This window comes from Cheilinus undulatus, linkage group 5, assembly GCF_018320785.1.
Source record: "Cheilinus undulatus linkage group 5, ASM1832078v1, whole genome shotgun sequence".
NCBI classification, from domain to species: Eukaryota; Metazoa; Chordata; class Actinopteri; order Labriformes; family Labridae; genus Cheilinus; species Cheilinus undulatus.
In genome coordinates, this window is record NC_054869.1 from 26,850,628 (window position 1) to 26,874,762 (window position 24,135).

The 24,135-nt window shown below is 38.4% G+C and overlaps 1 protein-coding gene across 1 annotated transcript; it reads right to left on the reverse strand.

The window, feature by feature from the left end:
• Positions 1-4,408: 4,408 nt before the first annotated feature.
• hspb8 (heat shock protein b8) lies at positions 4,409-22,803 on the reverse strand. The gene is made up of 3 exons (XM_041787210.1): positions 22,105-22,803; positions 15,712-15,775; positions 4,409-6,490 (listed from the first exon to the last, which is right to left on the reverse strand). Exons 1-3 carry the CDS (start codon positions 22,571-22,573, stop codon positions 6,316-6,318), a joined length of 708 nt encoding a protein of 235 aa, XP_041643144.1. The 5' UTR covers positions 22,574-22,803; the 3' UTR covers positions 4,409-6,315.
• Between the last annotated feature and the right edge of the window lie 1,332 nt (positions 22,804-24,135).

The following is a 24,135-nucleotide window of genomic DNA, read 5'->3' on the forward strand; positions in this document are numbered from 1 at the left end:
AAAGATGTTTCCACTCCTCTGCTGACATGCTTTGGTCAGTGAAAATGTTGTCTGTATATGAAATGGTTTCTGGTTGAGTAATAAGATTCAATCCAATCCAATCCAATCCACTTTATTTATATAGCACATTTTACAGACCATTACTTTTACCAAAGTGCTGCACAGTGACTAAAACAAGTAAAACCACTGAACATAAAAACATCATAAAATACATTAAAAACAAAAGACTGTAACCAAACACCAGCATCAGTTTTATTAGAACTGGACAGTGGTGGGTAGAGTACACAGTTACAGTACTAAGTAAAAGTACTGTTACTCAATGATAACAATTACTCAAGTAGAAGTGAAAGTACTCATAAAAATAAGCACTTGAGTAAGAGTAAATAAATACCTTTTTAAAAGACTACTCAAGTAGTGAGTAACTTCATAAGGAACTTTATTTTGCCTCATTTCTGACTTTTTGCCTCTTTTTATTTAATTTTTACTTTTTAGCTAGCAGAGTTGCGGTGATTGGACACAACATCATTTATCACTCACACAACTGTGTCTTTGCAGTCTGCGAGTTAAAACAGAGATTTGAACTCATTATTTAAATGTTTAGCTAACTAGCAGTGCAGTTGTTAGCTTGTTTAGCTTTCTTATCGTAACGTGCTTTCTTAGATTTGACGTGCTAATTTTGGAGCTTGAGATTTCCACCGTTTAGACACAGTAGACAGCGCATTATGTGGCTGTTGTTCCTCGTCGTTTGAAAGGCAAAGATCACACTGCTGTGAGAGTTCATTTGAGTGTAAAAAAATAATTAATGAAAACAAATCATAGACAACTAAAAGTAGGGTGTAACGGAGTAAATGTAACATGTTACTACCCACCATTGGAACTTGACCACATTTCTTTATTAGAACAAGAGCAGAAAGCCACACTGAAAGCTTCTTTAGCAGAGATGTTTTTGCATGTCTCTCAATAGGCTTTGGCAGCATGAATTTTAACTACTGACAACCTCTGCCATTCATACACTACGGCAGCCCCAGCCTGTATGGCTCAAGTTAGCGCTGGAGTTGTGCATGTTTATTACCTCAGTTTATCTTGTCACTCTGATTGGCCCATCATGAGTGTGACAGATAGAAAGTTCATCCTGTCACCTTTTTTTGAAAAGTGCAGTGGGTGTTTGAAACAGTCTATCTGGTGTAATAGGTTAGGTCATAAAAATAGGACTTCTTTTCATTGGAGTCGCCACCTGCTGGCTATTGAAGGACTAAAATTTTAAGACATTTTAATAGTCATGGCTTCACTAAATTATGGGATTTATGCCCTTTACTGCTTCCTTGCCTTGAGCAGTCCCTGAATAAAAAATCTGCAACTTTCTTTAAAATATTTGTTTGTTTGCTGTCTATACATACTAAAAAGATTTCGCTTTCAAGATAAATGTCGTTTTCAAACAGCCTTATTCTTTCTGTTTCCAGCAAGACCATCTCACTTCAGATTGCTCTTCTCTGACGGCCACTCTCACACTGTTCATCTGAGATGCAATATATCTCAGAACAGAAATACAGGCTAAAACTTACAAAATTAAAACCCAATCAAACTTCTGTTTAGGGTTAGGTTAAGGAAACTGTTTGGATACTAAAAATTAAAAGTAAAAACCCTGAGCAGCAAAACCTGATTACAAAACGTTCATTAAAGCCGTGTAAGCAGTTCACTTACACACAAAAAAGCTCATCCTCCATGAACATTCTAACGAAGCAGGAGTAACTTATGTAGCTCTGTTAACTACTTCGGCTATGTAGATAAAGGAGCTACAGAGCTATGTGGGTAACATAGCTTAAGCTAAGCTCACAAAGCAGTTATGTTCCTATGTAGCTAAATTAGCCTAAACTATGTTTACTAAAACTCAAATTGCTAAAGCTTATTTGGTTGTAGATAATGGAACTACATATAGAACGTAGCTATGCAACTAATGTAGCTAAAGCTAAGTTAAAAAAAGCAGCCATGTAAGCTTTATAGATACATTATCTACGTAGCTCTGTTTTCTTTATATGTTATGTAGCTGACATGAGCTATAGCAAATGAGCTAAGGCTAACATAGCTAAGGATAACTCAGCTACACTATCTTACTTAGTAATGTTAATTGCGTAGCTAACATAGCTATATTAGCTTTAGCTTAACTAATGAAGCTAAAGTGAGCCACTGTTAGTGTAACTACTTTTAAAACGGGTATATGCATTATTTAATCTTGCATTAGACCCCTGACCTTTTTCTCTAGTTATTCATGAAAGGTTGCTTAGCCTGTTGTGTTTGCAATGTAGTTATTTCATGAATGGAACAGCTAGACTTTGTTTATGAATTAAGTTGAAATTAAAAAGAAAAAATCGAAAACTGGAATTACGCTGTACTGTGAAATTCCAGCATTTCCTTTCTGTGATATGCATCATCTTAGATGAGAGACTCACTCTGTGAGAGTGGCCATCAGAGATGTATGGTCTGCAGCCAGACCCCTCTTGTTTCCAGTGTAAACTAAGCTCAGCTAACCAGCGTTAGCTTCTCGTGTTATGCAATTATTTACTGACAGATATAAGAATGCTCTTTATTATTATATCTGACGATTAACCATGTTTCCAAGAATGCCAATCCATTTCTGTAGCTGATTTCTTAGACAACTGTGAACAATACCTCCTGATTGCATCTATTTTGAAATCCCTCTTGAGTTCTCTCCAATGAAAGGACAAGCATACAAAATCAGTAATGAGGTGGGGCATGAAAGGGGGGCTAGCTAACCTTTAATTCTAACCATTCATTTATTTCACCGCTGACATTTTCAACACATTAATGCACCAACACAGGTGGAGATGGAGGCGGATGGAGAGAGAGAGGAGAAGGAAAATTCTCTTGCCGCAGACCCAGATAGCTGCAGAGCACCAGAAGACCCAGACAGTACGTGTACAGAGGACTATGGGGACAAGTCTCCACCAGAGGTCCATGGTGATCAGACCCACCCTGACAGCTCTGCAGCTGGACCACAGCAGCATGAAAAGATGAGGGGACAAGAGGAGGAGACCCATGAGGAGCCATCTGGAGAGTCGCATCCTTCAGATCCTGCACAGGGCGAAGGCACAGGGAGTTTTCAAGATTCTTTGAAGCATGAAGCCTCAGAAAGCCAAGAAAGCCCGGACAAAGACATGTCCATACAACAAGAACACAAAGAACCAGATGAGGATAGAGAGATCCAGGTGGCAGGAACAGGAGGAGCTGCAGACGAAACAGCCCAGTCTGAAGAGTCAGAGCTGGACAGGGGTCCACTGGGCCAGGAGCTGGAGGCCCATGATGTACAAGAAGAACACACTGAGTAGAAACAAGAAAATTTCTAACATTCAGATCACATATAGATAGACAGCCTGCTTATTTGACCTTGCACCAGTTCTACAGATGCATTACAGTGATAAATTTAATAGCCATATAATCATGCAATCTTTGGAGCTCCAATAAAGCAAAAGCATATGAAAATGTTAAATACTGTATTGGTGTTACTCATTATTTCCTCACTGCTTTTTCCTCCTCTCTAAATTACTATGAGCTGTGGTGTAGTCTATGAGCAAATTTGCAACTGTTAATGAATAAGCAATCATGTTCATGTGCACCATATTCATAATTACCTCTGAAAATACGTGAGTGCAAAATTAAAAAAGAGATTAATTATCCTGCTGTTTCAGCTAAGAGGTTTTGACATTAATCAGATACTATAGGTTTGCACAGCTGTGCATTAGTCACTTCTACATGAGTAACTTGCCCAAGGAGAAACTGGCCTGATTCCAATTACTCTGTTGCCATGGCAGCAAGAATCCACACACATAGTCTAATAGGAATAAATACAACATTTTATGTGAGCTGGCATGTTATAGAAAGCAGTCAAAACCTGTGGAAGTCTTTAGCTGGCAAAACCCCAGTTTGGATACTTTAAATCCAAACTGATCATCCTTTTTTGATTCCAGTACACAGAGAAGATTGCAATATTTTGCATCACATGACATGCAATGGAGCTATCCCAATTTTTTACACTTGCAGACAAAAGCTCTGGCATAAATGCCTCTGCGTGTTTAGGCCAATCTCCCCCAGCACTAAACCCACTGTTAATCTGCTGCCCAATCCCTACTGTTATCCAACAATAACACCACAGGATCCCTGGACTCAGGCCTGTGAATGGCAAGGTTCTCAATAAAAAGACACAGATGTTAAAACACACTGGAATATTGGCCGGACATTTTATATTGCATCAGCCAATACAAAGACATCAGCGGGAGACAAACGAACATCTTTGGCATAAAAATCAGTCGGTCCTCCACAACAGTCATGCAGCCATCTTTCTGAATGCTCAGATAGAAAACAGAAAATCAAACCATAATGCAAAAAACCTTGAACACTTCAGATTATTATTTATAATGATTAAGAACATAATGAAGTATATTTACAACACACTTTGGTTGAATACAGGATTAACACACAATCCATCCTCTAATGTAGACAACAAAGAGAGCATATATTTTTGTTTCTTGTCAGTTTAAGTAGCGTTCATTAACTCAAAAGATTAACGGTGACTTCAGGGCACTCAAGGCAATAAAGGCACAATTAATTTTTTTTAAACCAAAATAATCACATATATTATGGTGAATAAAAATTATGTTCCAACTGATTATTTGCATGATATTAAAAGTATAAGTCTGAGTTTATTTATTAAGAAATTCATACATTTACTTGCTATGACCTCTGACCTCTGTGTACTGTTGTTCCTGAAGATAATTCTTCTATTCGGGTTGTACTAATTATGAATGATATGGATATGAATCATTAGGTTTTGATTTGACAATCAAAAATTCAATATAATAGATGTAATTGATATAGATGTAAGATGTTACTTTTTTTATTTCAAGCCTGGATATTTATATTTTTGCTTTAAAAGTGATATAAAAAAGACTTCTGAGGCTGCTACAGTTTAGCTGTTGTGTGAAGTTGATGCAAAAGTACAAACCAGAATTTGGTGCCTCTTAACTTATGTTCTATACCTAAAATGCCTGTGCAACTTTTAAAAGAAAATCACAAAGGCACAAAGGGGTCATTTCCTTGACTATTTGACAAATATGAATACCAGTGGCCTGTTGCACCAGCTCTGTGTAAATTCTGTCTTAAGATATGGTGCAAAGTCTAGACTGAACCCCACACTGAAAGTAGTTAGCTAGTAACTTAAGTTGACTGGCTGCACCTTGAAGACAGGTTAACCAGTAGAGCGTAACATAACCAAAATATTGTCTCATAAGTGACAGGTAACTCTATGTGCTCAATCAGTTGATAGCATTTCTCATTATGCAGTCTTTGCTACTGTGCTGCTTCTTGTGCCTAACAGTTTCTGTACAAACTAAAAGCTGAAAATAACATTTACTGCTATTGAGTCTCAAACAGTGACAGTAAAGTATACAATTTTAAAAAAGCATTAGCATTAGGTGATGACACCTACAACCTTAATCTACAGCCAGTTGTGTAAAATAGTAACAGTGACACTAAGCAGTGAAATCTTGTTTTAAAACAGAAGTGATCTGTAGTCTTGTTGCATGGATGAAATGATCTCCACTCGAACTAAAGTGGCTTTAACTCCTCATTTCCACTTAAACACGATAATGGAGGGGATTCAGCCAGTAGTCTATTCATTCCTATAGGAACCTCAGTGATATCTAAGTGCCTGCAAAATTCCTTCCCACCATAATATTTCATATGGAATTTGCCAGAAGAACTTTGCAAAATTCTAACTTTCATGGTGGATTTCATACACACTATGTGCTAGCTTAGACAAGCTGCTAACAGGCAAGTCATTTTAATTTAACTAGATGAAATACAGTCAGGTTTATCACTTTGGTACTAAATATATCATTATATTGATATGAAGTGCTGTTGGATCTTCTAGTTTGATATATAAAGTTACATTTGTGGAAAGGAGGTTTAAGAACAAAGTCATTCTACATTTCTGAGTATTAAAATTCAACATGAACAACACTCTACTTATGCCACATGGCTAAAAAAATCTTCTGCTCCTCCTCATCCTTCAAGACTTTACACCTACAAGGAGCAGGTTTAAGATTGAGGTTTTTACTTCAGCCTGCACTGTAAATATTTTCTCATTTTATAGTGTCATAAACTCTTTGATAAGTTAGAACAGGTTTAAACTAGGCTATGTTTGAATTTACACATAACTGGTACAACCCTGTACATTATGAAGCTAAAGGCCAAATATTTCATGTGCAACAGGATTTCTTTATATTGGTTGAAGGTGGGGTTTTAGACTAAAGGGACTTCCTGGGGCTTGGGGGCCTCAAGCTGCGGTGATTCAACCCCCTGAGCGCCCTCGCTGCTAAAGAGAGAATATGGAGGAGTCTGCCGGGCTTCAATGATGAGGACCCCCTCGGGGGACAAGGAGGCGAAAACAGTGAGTGGGTCCACATCTATCGGGATCCTGAGAGGAGAAAAGTAAGAAAAAAAGTTTTTTTAGTTCTCAGATAGAAGTTTAGATGTTAAGAGTGGCATAAGTTTACTTTCCTCTGTGTGTGTTCAGCATGTTTAAAAGCGCGAGTGGGAGGTATGAAATAAGGAAGAGGAGAAACAGCCTAGAGAAACAGTTCAGTTCCTGCTCAGAGGTCAGAAAATCTCTATGACATTTTCCTCTGTTAAGAGCTGCTCTGTAAACGCTAAATGCCTGGATTTTTTTACTGACACTTTGTCAATACCCATAAACAGCCTGAAGTCAGATAATTTTAGCTGTGTGTAACCAAAGAAGGGAGAAAAGAAGTCAGCACAAGATTTGGACAGTTATTAAAAACACTCAGCATGTTCTCCTCAGCTAGCTGTACCCATGGACTCACAAAAACACCTCAGAGCAAGAGGATGCACTGAAAACCATCACAAGTTCTTATTCAGAAGGGTTTAGCACTGGGATAGAGAGAAGGCAAAAAATACAATCATCATTTAATTTAATGTCATCTGAGTGTCATCTGCATACATTTAAAACCTGTGAACCTCTTTTCGTGCTTATTTTTACACTTGCTCCCTCTTATAGGTTTTTGTCACTACAACACCAAAAATGTCAAACGTGTTGCTCATAATGCCAAACATGAAAGATCATTGGTTAACAAAACCTGCATAAAATATAAAGAGTTGTTAGAAAAATAAGCCAATGCTTGATCACATAAGTCGTTACATCTTACTACTATAAACGGCGGTGTGTCTGTCTGTCTGTGTCGATTAGCATGCCACCCCATTGCTCCAATCGTCCTTGATATCTCTTAAATGACTTCTTGGGTGAACTGGTTTGAAACTGGTGCCATGAAAAAAAAAATGTGTACAGATTTTCCACAAATCACCAAAATGTTTCAGCAAGTCATCATTCGGTGACTTCTGGTGCAATATATTTACCTTGGAAGTCAGATTTTGGGGCTGGAAAATGACGTCACACACAAGTTGAATGCCTGTCATTTGCTATGAGCCTATTATATTAAAGATAGTGAGAATAGTCTAAATAGTGTCTCATGTCCAGCAGGGGGCACTTTGGTGAGATAATTGGATGCAGGCATGTTCAGTCTTATATTGTAGTTTTGGAAAAAACAAATAAATAAGGAACACAAAGTAAAGAATATAAATGTTATCAGAGGTTAAACCATTATTAAACAAAAAAGGCACCCTTGGAACCTCAAGCTAGCTTCTACTATTGTTGGTCCGCCTGTTTTTTTTTTATGTTAAAATGTCTGTAGAATCTCAACCCTTTCAAGCAAAACCAAGTTATAGAAATCTATTTTTTAAGGACAACCTCGACTATCAGAATATGTGTGCTGCAGCGATGTCGGATCAATCAAAAGTTATATGACCAGAAAGACCAAGTTAAAGGACAAAGACAGAAACTGAATCTCACAGAACTTTACAAATCATACCCAGACTCAACAATATAAAGCCTTTTCACATCTTCATTTAGTTCCTTTTCTATCAGGAGAATAAATAACTTTCTAACAAACCTGCAACAGAAACTATCACTATGGTTTATCTCCAGAAAATCAATTCACATTTTGTGCTTGTTTGCTGGTCCAGTGCCTAAAATGCGCATGAATCCCACTTTTCATTAACTGGGCCATTGCCAGTGATCCAGCAAGGTTCAGTGTTTTTTTTGGAAATTCAAAGAATCAGATTGACTTCCTGTTGTATTTGTGTATGGGTCCCATATTCTTTTGTGTAGGTCCTCACATGATACATATGCTGACCATGATTCATGACCTTACCTTTAACGGGATGCAGGGGCTGATTATTTTGAAAAGTTGTAGGGGGCACCACTTAGCCATTACGCCCCATGCACCCATCAAAATCTTCCTGTACATCTGTCTTTCCAACATGGTAATGTGTGTGAATTTTCGTTCCTGTAGGGCAATGTTAAGACCTTGAAAAAAGCACCTCCTGTTTGGTGAGGTTGACCACATAATGGTGACAGGGTTGGAGGCAGTCCTTTGGGTGATTGATGGCAATATAGAGCAGTACGGTGGGATGTCCCACACCAGTTTTGAGGAAGATTTGACCAACCATGTAATAATGTTGACAATGCATGAATATGTTCAGGAAAGGATCCTTGTCTTTTTAATTATGACTAGCCTTTGGGATCAGTGATATTTAATGATTTTTAATTGTCAGACTGGTTTTTATTTTCATTAAAAAGGTAAAATCAAGTTTAAAGCATAGCACCTCCCTTTGGAATAAACGTCCTTCAAAAGCAGCAGCAAAGCCAACACAGAGATCAGGGCTGGTCTCTGTGAGACAGTGTGGCCAAATATGGCTATTGTAGGTTTTCTGTGTGAGCAGCCAAGTGTCTCAGGGATTTAATATAAACATCAGGCTGCCCTGTTCAGAGAAGCAGACGGGGGGGGGGTTTACCCTCTGTTTAATTAGAGAGGACCCTCTACTGCATGGCTTCCCACTCCACTGAGAAATACAAGGCAGAAGTGGCTAAACATTTAGCCTCTCCTTATTGGATCAGACAGACGGAGCGACTGTGTAAGCTCTATTTGTGTAGATAAATATCACATCCCAGTGTTTCATTGAGCAATACAAGTCCACTTTAACAACGACAAGCTCGAGGCCCAGCCCAAATCCAGGACATGTTGAGAATGCAACAAGTGAATAGGGAAAGGCTTTTAACTAAAAGTCATAATAAGAATATAAAGTTGTAATAATAGTAGAACACTACCTCCAACAATAGACACAAAAGTATATCACAGTGCATAATGTAATAAAGTTGCAGGTAGTTGGAGAAAATGTGCTCAAGCAAGGGTCTGGATCAGAGTAAGGTATAACTTTAAAGATGATTCAGCACCAAATATACCAGCTGTTAACTAACCCATGGGCTTTGCTAAAGTAAGTGATTATTTTACAGAATGGTATCCCACATACTCTGGGGTTAAGCAAGGTAATGTTTTATCACTAACATTATTTGCTGTCTTTATTAATAATACAGCTAGAGAGGTAAAGCAGCTGGGCAGATGAGTTGTATGTGGGCATGTACTTTTAAAATTCTTCTCTACAATTATAATAGTTTGCTATGAAAATGCTGTGAAAAATGAAAATGTTTTACAAGTATTGCTGTCATATGTTCATGAATAATGTAAGACTTTGTATTAACCAAAAGAAAACAAAAGTTATGCATTTTTATAAACCAGGTATGGAGGAAAAACAAATTGAGTTTACTTATGAATAATTTCAGCACAAAAAGTAAGGACATTTGTGTTTAGTAGATTATTTTCTTGTTGTAACAGTGCTTCTTGGCAATAACCCTTATACCTTTGGAAAGCCTTTTTATTTCTCTTTGAAATTGTGCCACATTTGTTAGGAACATGCATTTGTGGGATGAGCAGCAGAGCTGAGTTTGTGGGTTGCACCCATGAAAAATTTGTTAAATCTTCTCTGCCATTGCCAAAAAGCGTATTCTGACATTGACTCTTGTTTGTTGGATCGGATAATTGAAATCTGAAGAAACAAGACATATTGGCAATTTAACAATTTATTCATTTAACAAACATTAGCCCCAGTAGGATGTGGAAGAACCATACACCACCACAACAGCCTGGTTGCTCCACGAATGCACGTTCCTTACAAACATGGCACCATTTAGAAGGGAAATAAACCAGCTTTCCAACAGTATAAGATTAATTGCCAAGAAGCATTGTTACAACAAAGAAATCACCTCCAAATAATTTTCTTTTGTGTTTTTTTAATTAACTGTGCCATGTATAATTGAATGCTATAGCTCCACAAGTAGTGCTCCTGTTCTCTATATAATATATAATAAACACATGCATTCTGCTTCACAGCACCTCCCACACAAACATGGCATCATGGCAAACTTGCTTCAGTTATCAAGAGGGCCATGAAAAAATTTGGGGCATGGAAAAATTGCATTTAATATCTCAAGTTAGAGTTAGTGAAAGAAAATGTAAAAGAAACTGATCCATCAAAGCTCTTTCCACACATCTGCAGGTCTAAAAATGATACAGAAGTCCCCAACTTTCTTTCAAAGAGCAAGTAATTGTGAAGTAAAGTTGCTCCAACTCACAAAGTCAAATCTCTCAGCGGTCCACTTAGTGTGACTCCATCAGAGGCCTGATCGGTCTCGCTCTGGAGTTTATTTACTGTACCTCTGGCAAACACACTTTTTATCTCACGCATTGATTTTGTACAGCTGCCAAAAACTGTCTGATTCATTTTACCTCGCAGAGATGCTGAAGCAGAGAGAGAGTGGACAAAACAGAGTGTGAGTGTATTAGGTGTGCAAAACATGATGTGTATCCACTGCACCCTCCTTATTAAACACAGAGCACATGTGGCCTGAGTAGGTCCAAGTTATACCACGACCCTCATGAAGATACAGAGGAAGAAAAACATAAATATTTATAGCATGAATGAAGTGCTGACCTTTACATATATACAGGTGATAGGTCTAGTATTGGAGCAGGGTTACATGACCTGCAGATTTAAAGCTACCTTTGCCCTCAGAAAACTGATGTAACATCAGATGAGCTTAATAAGTGAGCTATCTCTAGTTTAACAAGACTTTAACAGAAAAAACAAACCTTGGACAACTATTTTTATCCAGCATCATTTTTTTCTATCATGAAATTCTGTTAATAAAGCTACAGTATATGGACTGTTTGCACTCAATTGTCTACATCTATTAAAAATAATACTCTGATGTTAATTGTATTTTCAGTTTGGGTTCTTACTAGGGGTGTGACAGTTCACAGAACTCACGGTTCGGTTTGTACCTTGGTTTTGGGGTCACGGTTCCGTACAGGTTCGGTTCACCGATAAAAAAGAAAAGTCCAAGATTTATAATTTTAGATGTCCTTTGCTTATTATCATTTTTTGTTTTACCAGTGTAAGTGCAGCTTATACTTTTTGTTACACATCTGAAATACACATTTTAATCAATAAATCAATAAATACTTAACATATGCAGCTCAATAAATTAGTAAATAAATAAATAAATAAATAAATAAATAAATAAATTAGAATATCATCAAAAAAATTGTTAATGGTATTCAACTGAAAAAGTGAAACTTAAGTATTGAGTGTGCCACATGTTCATACTTTTCAGTAGTCCAATTTTTCTGAGTGAAAAATCCCTTTTTAGTGGTTTTAAGTAATATTCAAATTTTCTGAGGTACTGAATTTTGGGTTAAAAAGCTGTAAACCATAATCATAAAAATTAAAATAAATAAATGGTTGAAGTATATATCAGTCTGTGTGTAATGGTTCAATATATGAGTTTCCCTTGCATGTAATGATGTGCTTTTAAAACATGCTGGCTTTGTGGTGTCTCTTTGTACAGTTATACGTTTCATTCTATTCAAAATCCAAACTTACATTTTTGGATCAAATTTATTTGAGTGATTGAAACATTTAAAAAATGTACTGTAGGTCTAAAGTCAATAGGAAGGTAGTGGTGGGTACTTGGGCTCACCAGTTGAGAATAACTGATTAAAATAAATATAAACATCTTTACTTAGATTAATTCAACCAGCAGCCTTTTTTGCAAAGGAATTTAAATATATAAAACTTGATTTCATGATTCTTAGATTTATGTAATGGAGTATAAGCTTCACTTTAGCCTGCGATAAAATCACTGCTGCTTCTGTGCGCATAATTCACTGTGATAATAATCATGATAAATATGACCGGGAACTCTTCTTACAATCCTTTATATTTCAATAATAGTTAAGCAGCTTTACTTAAATACTGCAATGGCTGATTTTTCTACATATTGATTAAATTAAAAAAAAAAAAGTTTTTAAAGATATTTTTCGCCTACCCTCCAAACTTTCTTTAATGTGTGAAAAACGTGTTTGATTTGACCTCTTTGTACGTTAAACTATAATTTGAAAGGAATCTAACAGTTTCAGTAAGTATACTTTTTCTGCGTGAAAATTCAAAAACTTAAAAAAACTCATTGTTTTCATCTCTATTCAATTATTTTTATGTTTATTTTGGTTAAATAGTTGCCTGAAGCTGTCACTATATGAATAAGGGAAAGTAGCAGGACCTCAATTAAAAGTACATTCTCACATTCCTGAACTTGAGCAATGTGACTTCTCTGTGCTATCTCTGCCTTTAATATAGCCAGAGGATTTGGATATCCAGGTCAGTTATTTATATATGACTCCCTCTTCACTCCCTCTCTCCGCCTGTATATATTCAGTGTGTCAGTGGTTTCAGGTTTTACTCGGCTGTCCTGATACGGGGGCTTCCAATTAAAAGGCTTGTGATGTGAACGGTGTGCAGCTAGCACAACTGCTCACTAATTAGCCAACAGGAAATTAGTGGAAGTGGAGTGACACACCAGCGATTCGCACCAGCGATTAGCGCTGCCGTTTGAAGTCTTCGCACAGGCCAATTAAACAAGCATAGAGCCGGGCACATTCTGGAAACTTCTGTGGCCTGTTTGTAAGAGTTAGGATGTGATAGGTCTACAGTTTGTACGACATGTGTGCAGCTCTGTGCTACACAACATGTCTCCATGTAGAGCGGAGAGATTCATTTACTACAAAGGGTTTTTTGAAGCAGTAGCCACAGTTTGGAGTTCACACTCAGTTGAGGTCAGATAACACGATCCTTTTGTCTGTTTCAACAGTTTCTGTCTTGGAGTAGACGATCATAGAGCCATTGATTTGTGCTGTGACTTGACGGACAGACTACACAGTGATGCTGAAGTACGTCTCCTAATTCTCACCAACATTTCTCTGTTTTCATTCTGTCACTGTAGTCCCTCAACAACACATCATAAAAGCAGGGATGTTAGTGTCTTTAATAACACAGTAACGCACAAACTAAGAGAAAACGTGTAGATGTGAAGGGTGGATGTTTTTAGCTTTTGGGAAAAACTGGTTTAACAAAGCGGCACTTCTTATCTCTTTGCTTAAAAGTATAAATTCATGGCCAGGGCAGCCATTAATGTATCATATTTAGTGTTGTTTTTCTGTTTGTCTCTACCAGTTTCTCTCTTTTTGCACCTCCCTTTTTCCCCAAGAAAACATGAAGACAATGTAAAGAAATTTTCCTGGCAGTAGCAGTAGCCATAGACCTGAAAACTTTATGACTCAAAGGACAATCAGATCAGTTTATCTTCTGCCATAACTGTTGACAACACTGGTATCATAAGTCCCACTCCTTCTTGATTTTAATTGGTCAGCAAGGGAGAAGTTAAACTGATGAGCGCGGTGTTGTTTCCAAAAGTTCAATTGAAATTGAGCAGACATATTGGATTCGGCAGCTATTCAATATGCTAATATTTCCAAGCTATTTTCACAGATACTGATATCATTATAACCTTAGCACGCAAAGTAAGGACATTTGTGAGGTATATTATTTTCTTGTTTTAACAATTATTCTTGGCAGCAAATCTTACACCCCTGGAAAGCCTGTGTATTTCCCTTTAAAATGGTGCTGCATTTGTAAGGAACATGCATTTGTGGGATGAGCAGCAGAGCTGAGTATGTGGGCTGCACCCATAAAAAATTGGCCATATCTTCCCTGCCAATGCCTAACAGCTTATTTTGCTGTTGCTCTTGATGCTTGTTTTGAGCTTCTGGTATCCTCAGGTGCAAAACATCAGGTACCTGATTAGCACCTGATGGTCAGCCCGTGAGTATCGGCCCTGCTACAGTGGTCAGTAGGTGTCTGCTTTAAGAATCGGTATGCCACATTTGACTGATTTGGATAGGGCCTGTGTGATAGGACACTTCTCTGTTATCATTTGGAGTAAACTGAAAGCCATATTCCATTTAACGAGGGATATCAGAGACAGGCTGCAAAGTGGGCATCCCAAGAAGACGACATCCCAAGCGGACAGTTTCCTCACCCAGTCAGCAGTTAGGAACCCTAGGTTGGCTTCTACAGATTTGTAGGTTTGCAGAACGATATGGCCAGTCTGGCCCGACAATTTGAAAAAGACTGCACACACTGCACTGATTGAGTAACATCTTTTGGTGGAGGCAGTGTGATAGTGTGGGGCGGCATCTCCCTCACTGGAAAAACAAGGCTTGTCATCTTTGGAGGCAATCTCAACACAGAGAGATATCAGGATGAGATTCTTCAACCAGCTGCAATCCCATATCTCCACTGAGCTCTATCCTCCAATATGACAATGCTCACCTCCACAGAGTGAGGTTTTAAGAGACTACCTCCAGAATTTGGGAGTAGAGAGGAAGGAATGGCCTGCCAGCAGTCCTAACGTCAACCCCGTGGATCAGCTTGGGGGTGCTGTTTGTGTCAGAGTGACCAACACAACCACATTAGCTGGCTTGTGACAAATGCTGGTTGAAGAATGGGATGCCATCCCACAGCAGTGTGTGACCAGGCTGGTGTCCAGCATGAGGAGGAGGTGCCAGGCTGTTGTGGCTGTGTATGATTCTTTCAAACGCTACCGAGGCTCCTGTTTGTTAAATGAAGAAATTGTTAAAATGCCAATGTGTCTTGTTTCTTCAGACTTCAACCATCCAATCCACCAAACACCAAACAAGAGTCAATGGCAGAATAAGCTGTTTAGCACTGGCAGAGAAGATTTGACAAATTTTTCATGGGTGCAACCCACAAACTCAGCTCTGCTGCTCATCCTACAAATGCATGTTTCTTGTGGCAACTTTTTAAAGGGAAATAAACTGGCTTTTCAACAGTGTAAGATTTATTGCCAAAAAGCATTGTTTCAATAAAGAAATAATCTATCAAATACAAACTTCCTTACTTTTTGTGCTATGTTTATACACTAGTTCTGCTCAAACCCCTACGAACTAAGTGCTTCACCCTATAAGGTGAAACACGGTGGTACTTTTGCACATTTTGCTAATGTGTACAGATGAGTTCTACGATAACTAGTGTAAAACCAAAAATATCATGCATCCTTTATAATGGGTCTTTGTAAACAACAAATAACGACTGACTGATTTATGTTTTTGCCCTGTGTAAGAAGTTTGACTTGATTTCAAAATATTCTATGATGAAAGGAAATGATTCTATCTGTTATTTAGGTTTCAAGGAAATACACAATGTATTTAAGTTAGTTTAGTTGGTTCATTAGTCTGCTCTTTGAGCACATTATGCACACACAGGGAACAGAAAAAGTTACATTTCACTGTCATACTGAATGATACTCACTGAATCTTCTTTGTGAAGTTCTTTGTCACAATGCCACCTTCTTCTTGCTTCTCTTCATGTTTTCCTGTTTGAAAAAAAAACAGCAAACACACAAATGAGTCGAGTGACTTTAAATAACCTCAGATGTGATCTCAAGTTGTGCAACAGTTTAGAAAGGTCACAGATCAGACCATTATCAACAGTTAGCCTACGCACTGACTGTATCTGCATGCTGTGTCACTTTAAACCTGAACATTTGACATTGAGATTCAGTGTGTATCTGGGCCATCACATTGTTGATGACAACATTTGGCTCACAGTTTTCCATTGCTTCATCACTGCTGTGTTTCTGTTTCTGGATCTCAGGGTGGGTTATAGAAATGAATAACAAACATTCTTTTCTTTCCATTGTTGTCTTGCAAGAACTCTTCAGACAAACACATTGAAATTGTGTAAAACAGCTAACCCTTTAACCCCATCCCCACCCTCCTCTGTCTTCTGTCTATGCTCTCTACCCCTCTCTCTCCCTCTCCCTCTCTTGCGTTAGCTAGCAGCTGCTCGGGGGGCTGTATATTTCTGCCTGCAGCCGGCAGTGTGTCTTGCCCCACCCCTTCAACCCCCTCTGCACTCCAGGCTCCACTATGTGCAACTCTACACCCCCCAGTGACATCTCTGCCCACAAGTTTTGGGCTCCACCAGAGATTGAGGTTGGAATAAAAACTCTAGAGAGTCTGAGCTTAGGTCACCACTGAAGTCATGAATTTAAAATTCAAACATCATGTCTTAAAACCAGTCCTGTGATCAACCCTGACGTGCGTCATCAATAATGAAGGTTAGGTCAGGGAGTGATTCCCAGAGACACAGAGAATACACCAAATTCCAGATGCTCTGTGTACTGCTGTTTTTATCCGGGAGGAGATATTATTGTGAAACATGATGTACTAAATGGCTGTTCTAAATCAGGAATTTAATTTGAAAAGTACATCAGGAACATATTCTCAAAAGTGTGGAAACGGAGAGCTTTACTAATTAAGTTTATATATATATGTATGCAGACGATGCTTTAATATACTGTTGTAACAGACGTTAGGAAGCAGTTCATCCTTCTGTCTATGCAGAAAGCTGAAACTTTAGGTGATCATTACTTTGCTTTACAGCTCAGTTTAGTTCAAAGAATACTCGAACTGCATTATTTTTGCCTTAAGTTTGGACCAACCCAAGACCTCATGATTATCTATTTTTTTTTTCTGTTTTGTTATGTTTTACTGTACCTGCAATTTCATTCTATCTAAAAACTATAAATAAAAAGTTAAAAAAAAAAAAAGTATTATTTTTTGTAGCAATAATCAATAACTTTTTGAAGGCCGAACAATTAACCACATATCCATTGTTTCTGCAAAACAAAATTGTGAATTTATCTCTCTGAAAAGGACACCTGAGAGTAGACAAATTTAAAATACAAATATCTACACTCTGTCACTTTCCATTTTTTGACCAATCAGATGGAGCCCTGAATACACGATGAATCTTCCACTCGCATGCATACTCTTTGAGTGATGAGGTATAACTTGATAGTGATAGTGAGACGTTAGCTCGCACAATGGCTGACACAGGAGAGATGAGTGAAGAGTGAAGTGGAAACTACAGCAACCATCGGCCCTTGTTTACCCATCATCCTTTGCACTCCACTTGCTGGGTTGATCTAACAGAGCAAACATGGTGGATGCTACAAGGGGCAAGGGAGATATGAGTAACAATGTTTTTGAGATTGTAGAGGCTCTATCTACTTCTAAATCTGACGTGTAGAAGCATTTTGGTTTCCTGGTGGCAGGAAATGAGAAAGGTGACGGACAAACTAAAATCAATATGCAGACACAGCCAGACCATGGTGACACACTTGATGGGGAATATGAGTATCATGAGGAGCCACTTGGTAAATCATCACCCTGAAAAGATTCATGAAGATGTGAGGAGCAGAATCTGGCCAGGCCAAAAAATAGTTAAGGAAGCGTTCCCAATCCCACATCAACACAACAGCATGAAGGCTCAACAGACCACAAAAGGTATCAGTGGACCTGTTACCGAGGTACTATCGTACTGTGAGATTTTGATACCGTTACATTCCTACTATGCCATAGATCAAGTCACTTGTAGAGATCAGTGACAGTGCAGCCCAGGCTTGACACACAAGGTAGCTGCACACAGCAAACGCACTCCCAGTCTGAAACGGGGTTCAAAGTTTTTGAGTAGTTGTGACACCCAGAAGAAAAAGGACTCACCTCTTCAACCACCTGCAGCCCAACCAAAAATGGGTGGAATTGGCGTCCTTCTCTTATTTCAAGGTATTTTTTTTATGTAGTCAGCAAGGTTATAATAGTTTTGGATTGCTCATTAGTTTTTTTCTCATTTCGTTTTCACTTTCTGTGTTAAATTTAAGTTTAGTTTTAATTAGCTTTTACTGCTGGTTTGTTAGTTTAGTTTAGTTTTCATTTTGGAAAAATGCTTCATTTTAGTTTAGTTTTTATTACTTTTAGTGTTAGTTTTAGTTTTTTTTCAGATGCATGTCAGGGCTGATTGAACATCATACATTTTTTAAAAACATATTCAAACAAGCAACTCTTCACTTTTTATTCATTTATTTAAAGGTGATGTTTGAATACAACTCCAAACATAAAACTACCACTGTGTGAGGTCTTAACCAATCAAATCAGGCCATTTTCACTCTCTTGGATGTAGGTGCCAGTCAAAGAGTAAAACTTAGAATATTTTGTCTCCATTTCTATTTATTTCAGTTAGTTTTGTAAGTGCACTAAACAGTTTAATTTAGTCTTTGTTTTTTGGTAGAGCTCAGGTTTTATTCAGTTTCAGTTAACAAAGATGACTTTCAAATTTCAGTTTTGGTTATTTAGTTAGTTTTAGTTAACTATAGTAACCTTGGTAGTCAGGCATGCCCACAGAATTCCCTCGGCCCTTGGAAAACCCAGAGAATGGGCACTTCCCAAGTTGTGATTTATTTATTGATATCAATGTATGTGTGTTGGATGTGAAGAATTGATGCTAGCATTCTGGCTAACAGTTACCTCATTTGGACCTGAATATGTGTCAAATTACTGTATTAATAGGTTCTGATGTTGGAGTTATTTATATGTGCTACTTTCAAAACCATTTTAACACATTTCAATTTTTGCTAGTTTTTCACTCTTTGTTGCCACTTTAAACCCTTTTATGCCCATAAAACCCAATTATATCCACTGTTTAGCCACTATTAACCCATTTTTGCTGTTTTTCCCCCTTTAGTGCCACTCTTTAGCCACTTTACACACATTTTTGCCACTTTTTTGGCGTTTACGTAACGTTTGTGCCGCTTTTGCCCATTTTAGTTATTTTTCACTCATATTTGTCACTTGAGTCATTTTTTTGGTCAGGTTTAACCTGGTTTTGCTGCTTTCATGCAATTTTCGCAATTTTTGTGCCACTTTTTGCCTATTTACATAATTATTCTTTTCTGTTAAAGTTGTCTAAGTTTTTTTCTGCCTTTTCTGGCTTCCTGATATTTGTGAACATCATGGCCTAGCTTTGAAGTCCAGCATTACTTTCCAAATGCTTTAGTTTGCCCATCCATATTGCGAACTTTACCAATAAAAGGTAATTTTCTTTTAGGGAAAGTGTTTAAATATTATGTTTGTTCTACAGCATTAATAAACCAATTTTTGTTTTGTTGCTTACGAGTGGTAATTATTTAGGCTAAAAATAAAATATCATTAAGACAGATACCTTTACAAAAGGCTATGACCCTGCTCACGTCTATGGGCTCTCATTTCGCTTGGGCCCTAGAAAGCTCTCCCCTTAATCCCCTTTTATGGGTGGCTTTATATGTAGGGGGTACTACTCTGTTTTATTTTTCAATCCCTTTTTTCACACAGGGCCACATGAGTTTGAATGGAGAAGAAGAACAAGCTCAACTCAACAAAATGCAGGAATATCGGTGCCGGCTCAAAAACACTGAGCAGCAAAACACAAACCGATCGGCACTCGTCATAAAGTTTTACACTTTTTATTTAAAGGAAATGTAAACATCAAACGAAAATGGACGCATTTTAACCCGAGGCTTTCATCAGCGTTTCCTCAACACCTGTGGGTGTGACACTTATTTATAAACAATCAACACCAGATGGCAACTCATCACCAGAACGGTCCAATAGGGAACCCAAATGATACAATAGGAATCAACCAATGAAATACAACTTGATGAGGATGTGTGTACATCAGCAGAGAAAAAATAAATTAATCATAATAACAATAATACCAACAAGACATTTAAATCACAACATTATACAATCCCCAAACGTTTAAATCTCTGTCATCCCTGGAAATGAAGCAAAATAAACAAACAAAATCACAGACAGAATCATAATACAAGTGACCCTTCTAAATAAGAATGTATTGAAACATGTTGTTGATTCCTAGTACATGTCAGTCGGAACAAAGAACACCACTTAATTCATCGTCCATAGCAAGACATAAAAAAAAAAAAAAACCATGAAAGAACCAGTTCCTCATTTAAACCTCTAGGATAATCAATCTGTAGATGATGAAACCAGAAGGCTTCCCTTCTGGAGGAGTTGCCACCTGGTGTTGATTGTTTATGAATAAGTGTCACACCCACAGATGTTGAGGAAATGCTGATGAAAGCCTCAGGCTGAAACGCGCCCATTTTTGTTTGCTGCTTACACGAAACCATTTTAAAACTGTGATTTTTATCTTGCATTGGGGCATCTTTGTCTAATATATACATTTGTTGATGATCTGAAAACTTTACTTGCGGCAAATATGCAAAAAAAAAAAAAAAAAAAGGAATTTAGGAAGAAGGCAAACACTTTTTCACAGCACTTTAACTCTTACCTTTTATAAATCACTGTTCAGCATAAAAAGTAACTGATTCATCGAGTAACAACCACCGGGGTTACTCTCTGTTAAATATTTAATGTTTTATGTGCTGAACACTTCAAACATGTGTACCACGAGCCCTGTCACACTTTTAGAGTCTAGAGTTGAGTCACTGCATCTCGTCGACCCAACATGGCGGTGATTGAATGACCCAACTGGCATACCAACAATATGTTTATAAAAAACTCTGAGCTGGGGAGGGGGCTGCTGGGGTATCCCTGGAATTCATTTTATTTTTGAAACACAGAAATGAGGATGCAATTTCTTCAAGTAACAGCCGTAGTTGATGGCTAAAACGTGACGCCCTCAGAAACAAATACCTGTGCACATACTGTTGGGTAACAGTGTGATCCTATTTCCAGAACATTCTCCCTGGTGTTTAATGGCAGCAGGCGGCGTGTCTTATTCTAAACAGAGACTGTTGTCACGGGCCTTGCCTTGCTTTAAATCTAAATCGAGCTCCGAGTGATTCTCCAGGAATCTGAAACAGGTGTCTAAGCTTGAGGATCTGCCTGCCAACATTCAAGTCCCAGTCCCCAAAATGTGTCAGCCGCATCCAAATCCAGACTCATTAATGTGGAGAGCATGTTATACCTCTGAGGCTTTCATTATAAAGCTCCAAACCTGCTGTCAAAGGAAAAGAGCTGATACCACTCTGCAAGGTTAGAGTGAAGCTCCTGAGAGACTCTCTGCAAGGTGTTTATGATGCTTTGATTCATTTAGATTCAGGCAGACTTCCCTTACATTTGATTTATGATGTGCTGTAAATGTGTTTTAGTGGAACATATGGACAGAGGTTGTCTTTTCCAGGATTTAAGATGTAAACTGCAGTGAAAGGTTTTTATAATACCAAAGTCAGGACTCAAAATTGCTTGGCTCACTTTACTTGAAACATGTTAGACTGCTCCACATTTTCCAGTTGCTTCCAGTTCTTGTTGGAAATGTTTGAGACACACTTTTTATATATAACAATGCATCTCCATCAAAATGTGGTGAAATTTCTCTCCAAAGTCAAATTTATACACATAAATAAAATATTTTGAGACAAATATCATTAGTAAACAATCAAATTCAAATCTGCAGCACTGTGAGCAGGGCATCCATATTTAAATGGTAAATACAGGCCTGAAAAAATGTTTTCCATGTGCAAATATCTGCCTACCATAATGGTGGTTAGATTTTGTTAAAAACGTGCCCTTCCCCGCATACTCATCTCTTTTAAGTGCCATTTTGCAGCATAAATGCACTCTATAAATAAATAAAACCTCTCTCCCTGTTGTCTTGATTGGTTTTCACAGTAAGAAATGATCAGCTGGGTTCACTGTGACCCCCCCACTCACAGATTACATGACAGCTGTCCTACTTATAACGACCAAATGAACGTTTTACCTCCAGTGACATCTTAACCCGTTTATTTTAAACTTTAATAATTTATCCTTTCTCATCTCAAACCTCATTCCAACTCACCTGACACTTCTACAAATCCGTCTTTCGTCTTGACGTGAAGTTCCTCCGGTTTGAAGCTGTGCACGTTCACGCAAACTTTCCACGGCTCTCCTCCGGTGGTGACGGGTGAGCCCCGGGAAGAGGAGGAAGGCTCGTACCTGCTCGTGAACAGCGTAGGGCCTCCTCCCGTAGACTGTCGCGAGGGGAAACCTGTGCGTAAACTGCTGCCAAAGGCCGCCGGAGCGAGGCGCGTGCTGAGCCGACCAGGCCGAGCCCAGCCCGGCCAGTCCATCGCCAGATCATCTGGGAAATTCGGCATCCCAAACTCGTCCTCCATAAACCGAGAAGCGAGCTGATCCCTGAAGGGGGACTGGTCCCTGAATGGAGACTGGTCCCTGAATGGAGACTGATCTCTGAACCGCGACTCTCCAAACGGATCCCTGGGGAACCTCTGCCGGTTCCCCATAGTGTAGAAGTCTCCCTCTGCCATGTCCACTGTAGAGCTCAAACCAGTTCAGAGTCCTTGTATGTGTGCCAAAATAAAAGAAAAAAACTTTTAACTGAAGGCGAAAATATCTACTTCTATCTGTGCGTAGAAAAAGTCCTCACTTTTGGATCACGCGCATCACCGTTACGCAAATAGTCCCGTTTGATCCAACACAAACTCCTGAAGGTAGACAGCTTTTTGTACGCGACAATCCCTCCTGGCTCCGGGTTTTATACGGGTCGGTGATTTCCCAGACGATGATACTGCACAGAGCAAGTGTCCGGAAAGTGCTGGGAGGATCTGAAGAGCATGCGCACTGCAAAAATCCCTCACCAAAGAAGTTATGTACACGGTTTAAATCTTTGAAGTATAGAAAGCGGCATAAAACATTGACTTTCTTTAACCAAAATAATCCTTCCCAGCTTCTTTATTAGTGCCAAATAACGATATAAGGCTTAAACTAAGTCCAAAGTTTTTTTTCACACTGATATTTTTTACAGCGTGCAGGCGCAACAGCTGACCAAAGCCCAGCCTCCTTATGCCCAAAAGAAGTTAGAGTCCACATGTCACTCATGCAGATCTGCAGCCCCCTCCTCTTTATGACTCACTGACTTTTTATTAGTAAGTAACGCAGAGCCTAAGCTCAAACCTGTGATGTCACAGTACGGATAAAACCACAGGGCTAAGAAGTCAACTTTGTGCACATGTTGCATGTGTTTGAACATAAAACAAGAGCTCATCGGTGTTTTTATTCAGAACATGTCTTTTTTTTGCTTTAATATACCTTATTATTCTAAACACGCAGTCAAAAGGAAAGTTGATTTCATGAGGTTATTCAATTTCCAGGTGGCACATCTTTTTTTTTTTTTTTTTTTACAATGGAGGGTTCTTCACTGACACAAGATAAAAGTGACAGTTTGGAAAAACTTCTGCTCCTTCAAATTGAAAACAGAGTGAGGATATGCATAATTGAACACTGAAACACTGGAGCACTATTGCTATGAGCTTGTTATTGTGGGTTTTAAAAGAATAAAGACATGATCAGAGAGATTTTCTGCACAAAGACATCTACAGTCCATTGACTGATGCCTGCATGGCACAATTCTTTTCCTCTTGCGCTGCACAATGCTTCATAGCCGACATCTGAACATCCAACAAGGCCTTAATCACATTCTGAAAATCAGATAAATCACACTTTATACAATGCAGATGCATATTTACACCACAGTAATTACATAATTAAAGTTATTTACCACAAGAACTTATGTAAACTTTACATTGTGAGATGGGAAGAGGGCCATCGGCCTGAGCGCCCATCTAGAAAATTTATCAGCATGACTGCACAAATCTTCCCTAGGCACATCGTCAACACAGGCTGACATGAGTCATCATCAGTTTAGAGTTTATGAATGACTTCTGTGCCAAGTTCCTTCCTCCTTCAGCATCATGTTTCCCTCATTTGTCCAATTTAGTTGACATTCAGGGAAATAATCTGAGAGTATTGAGTGCATAGAGAGCAGTCTGTCAGGCCTGGAGCATTTCCACAGACAAGATGATGGATTTGA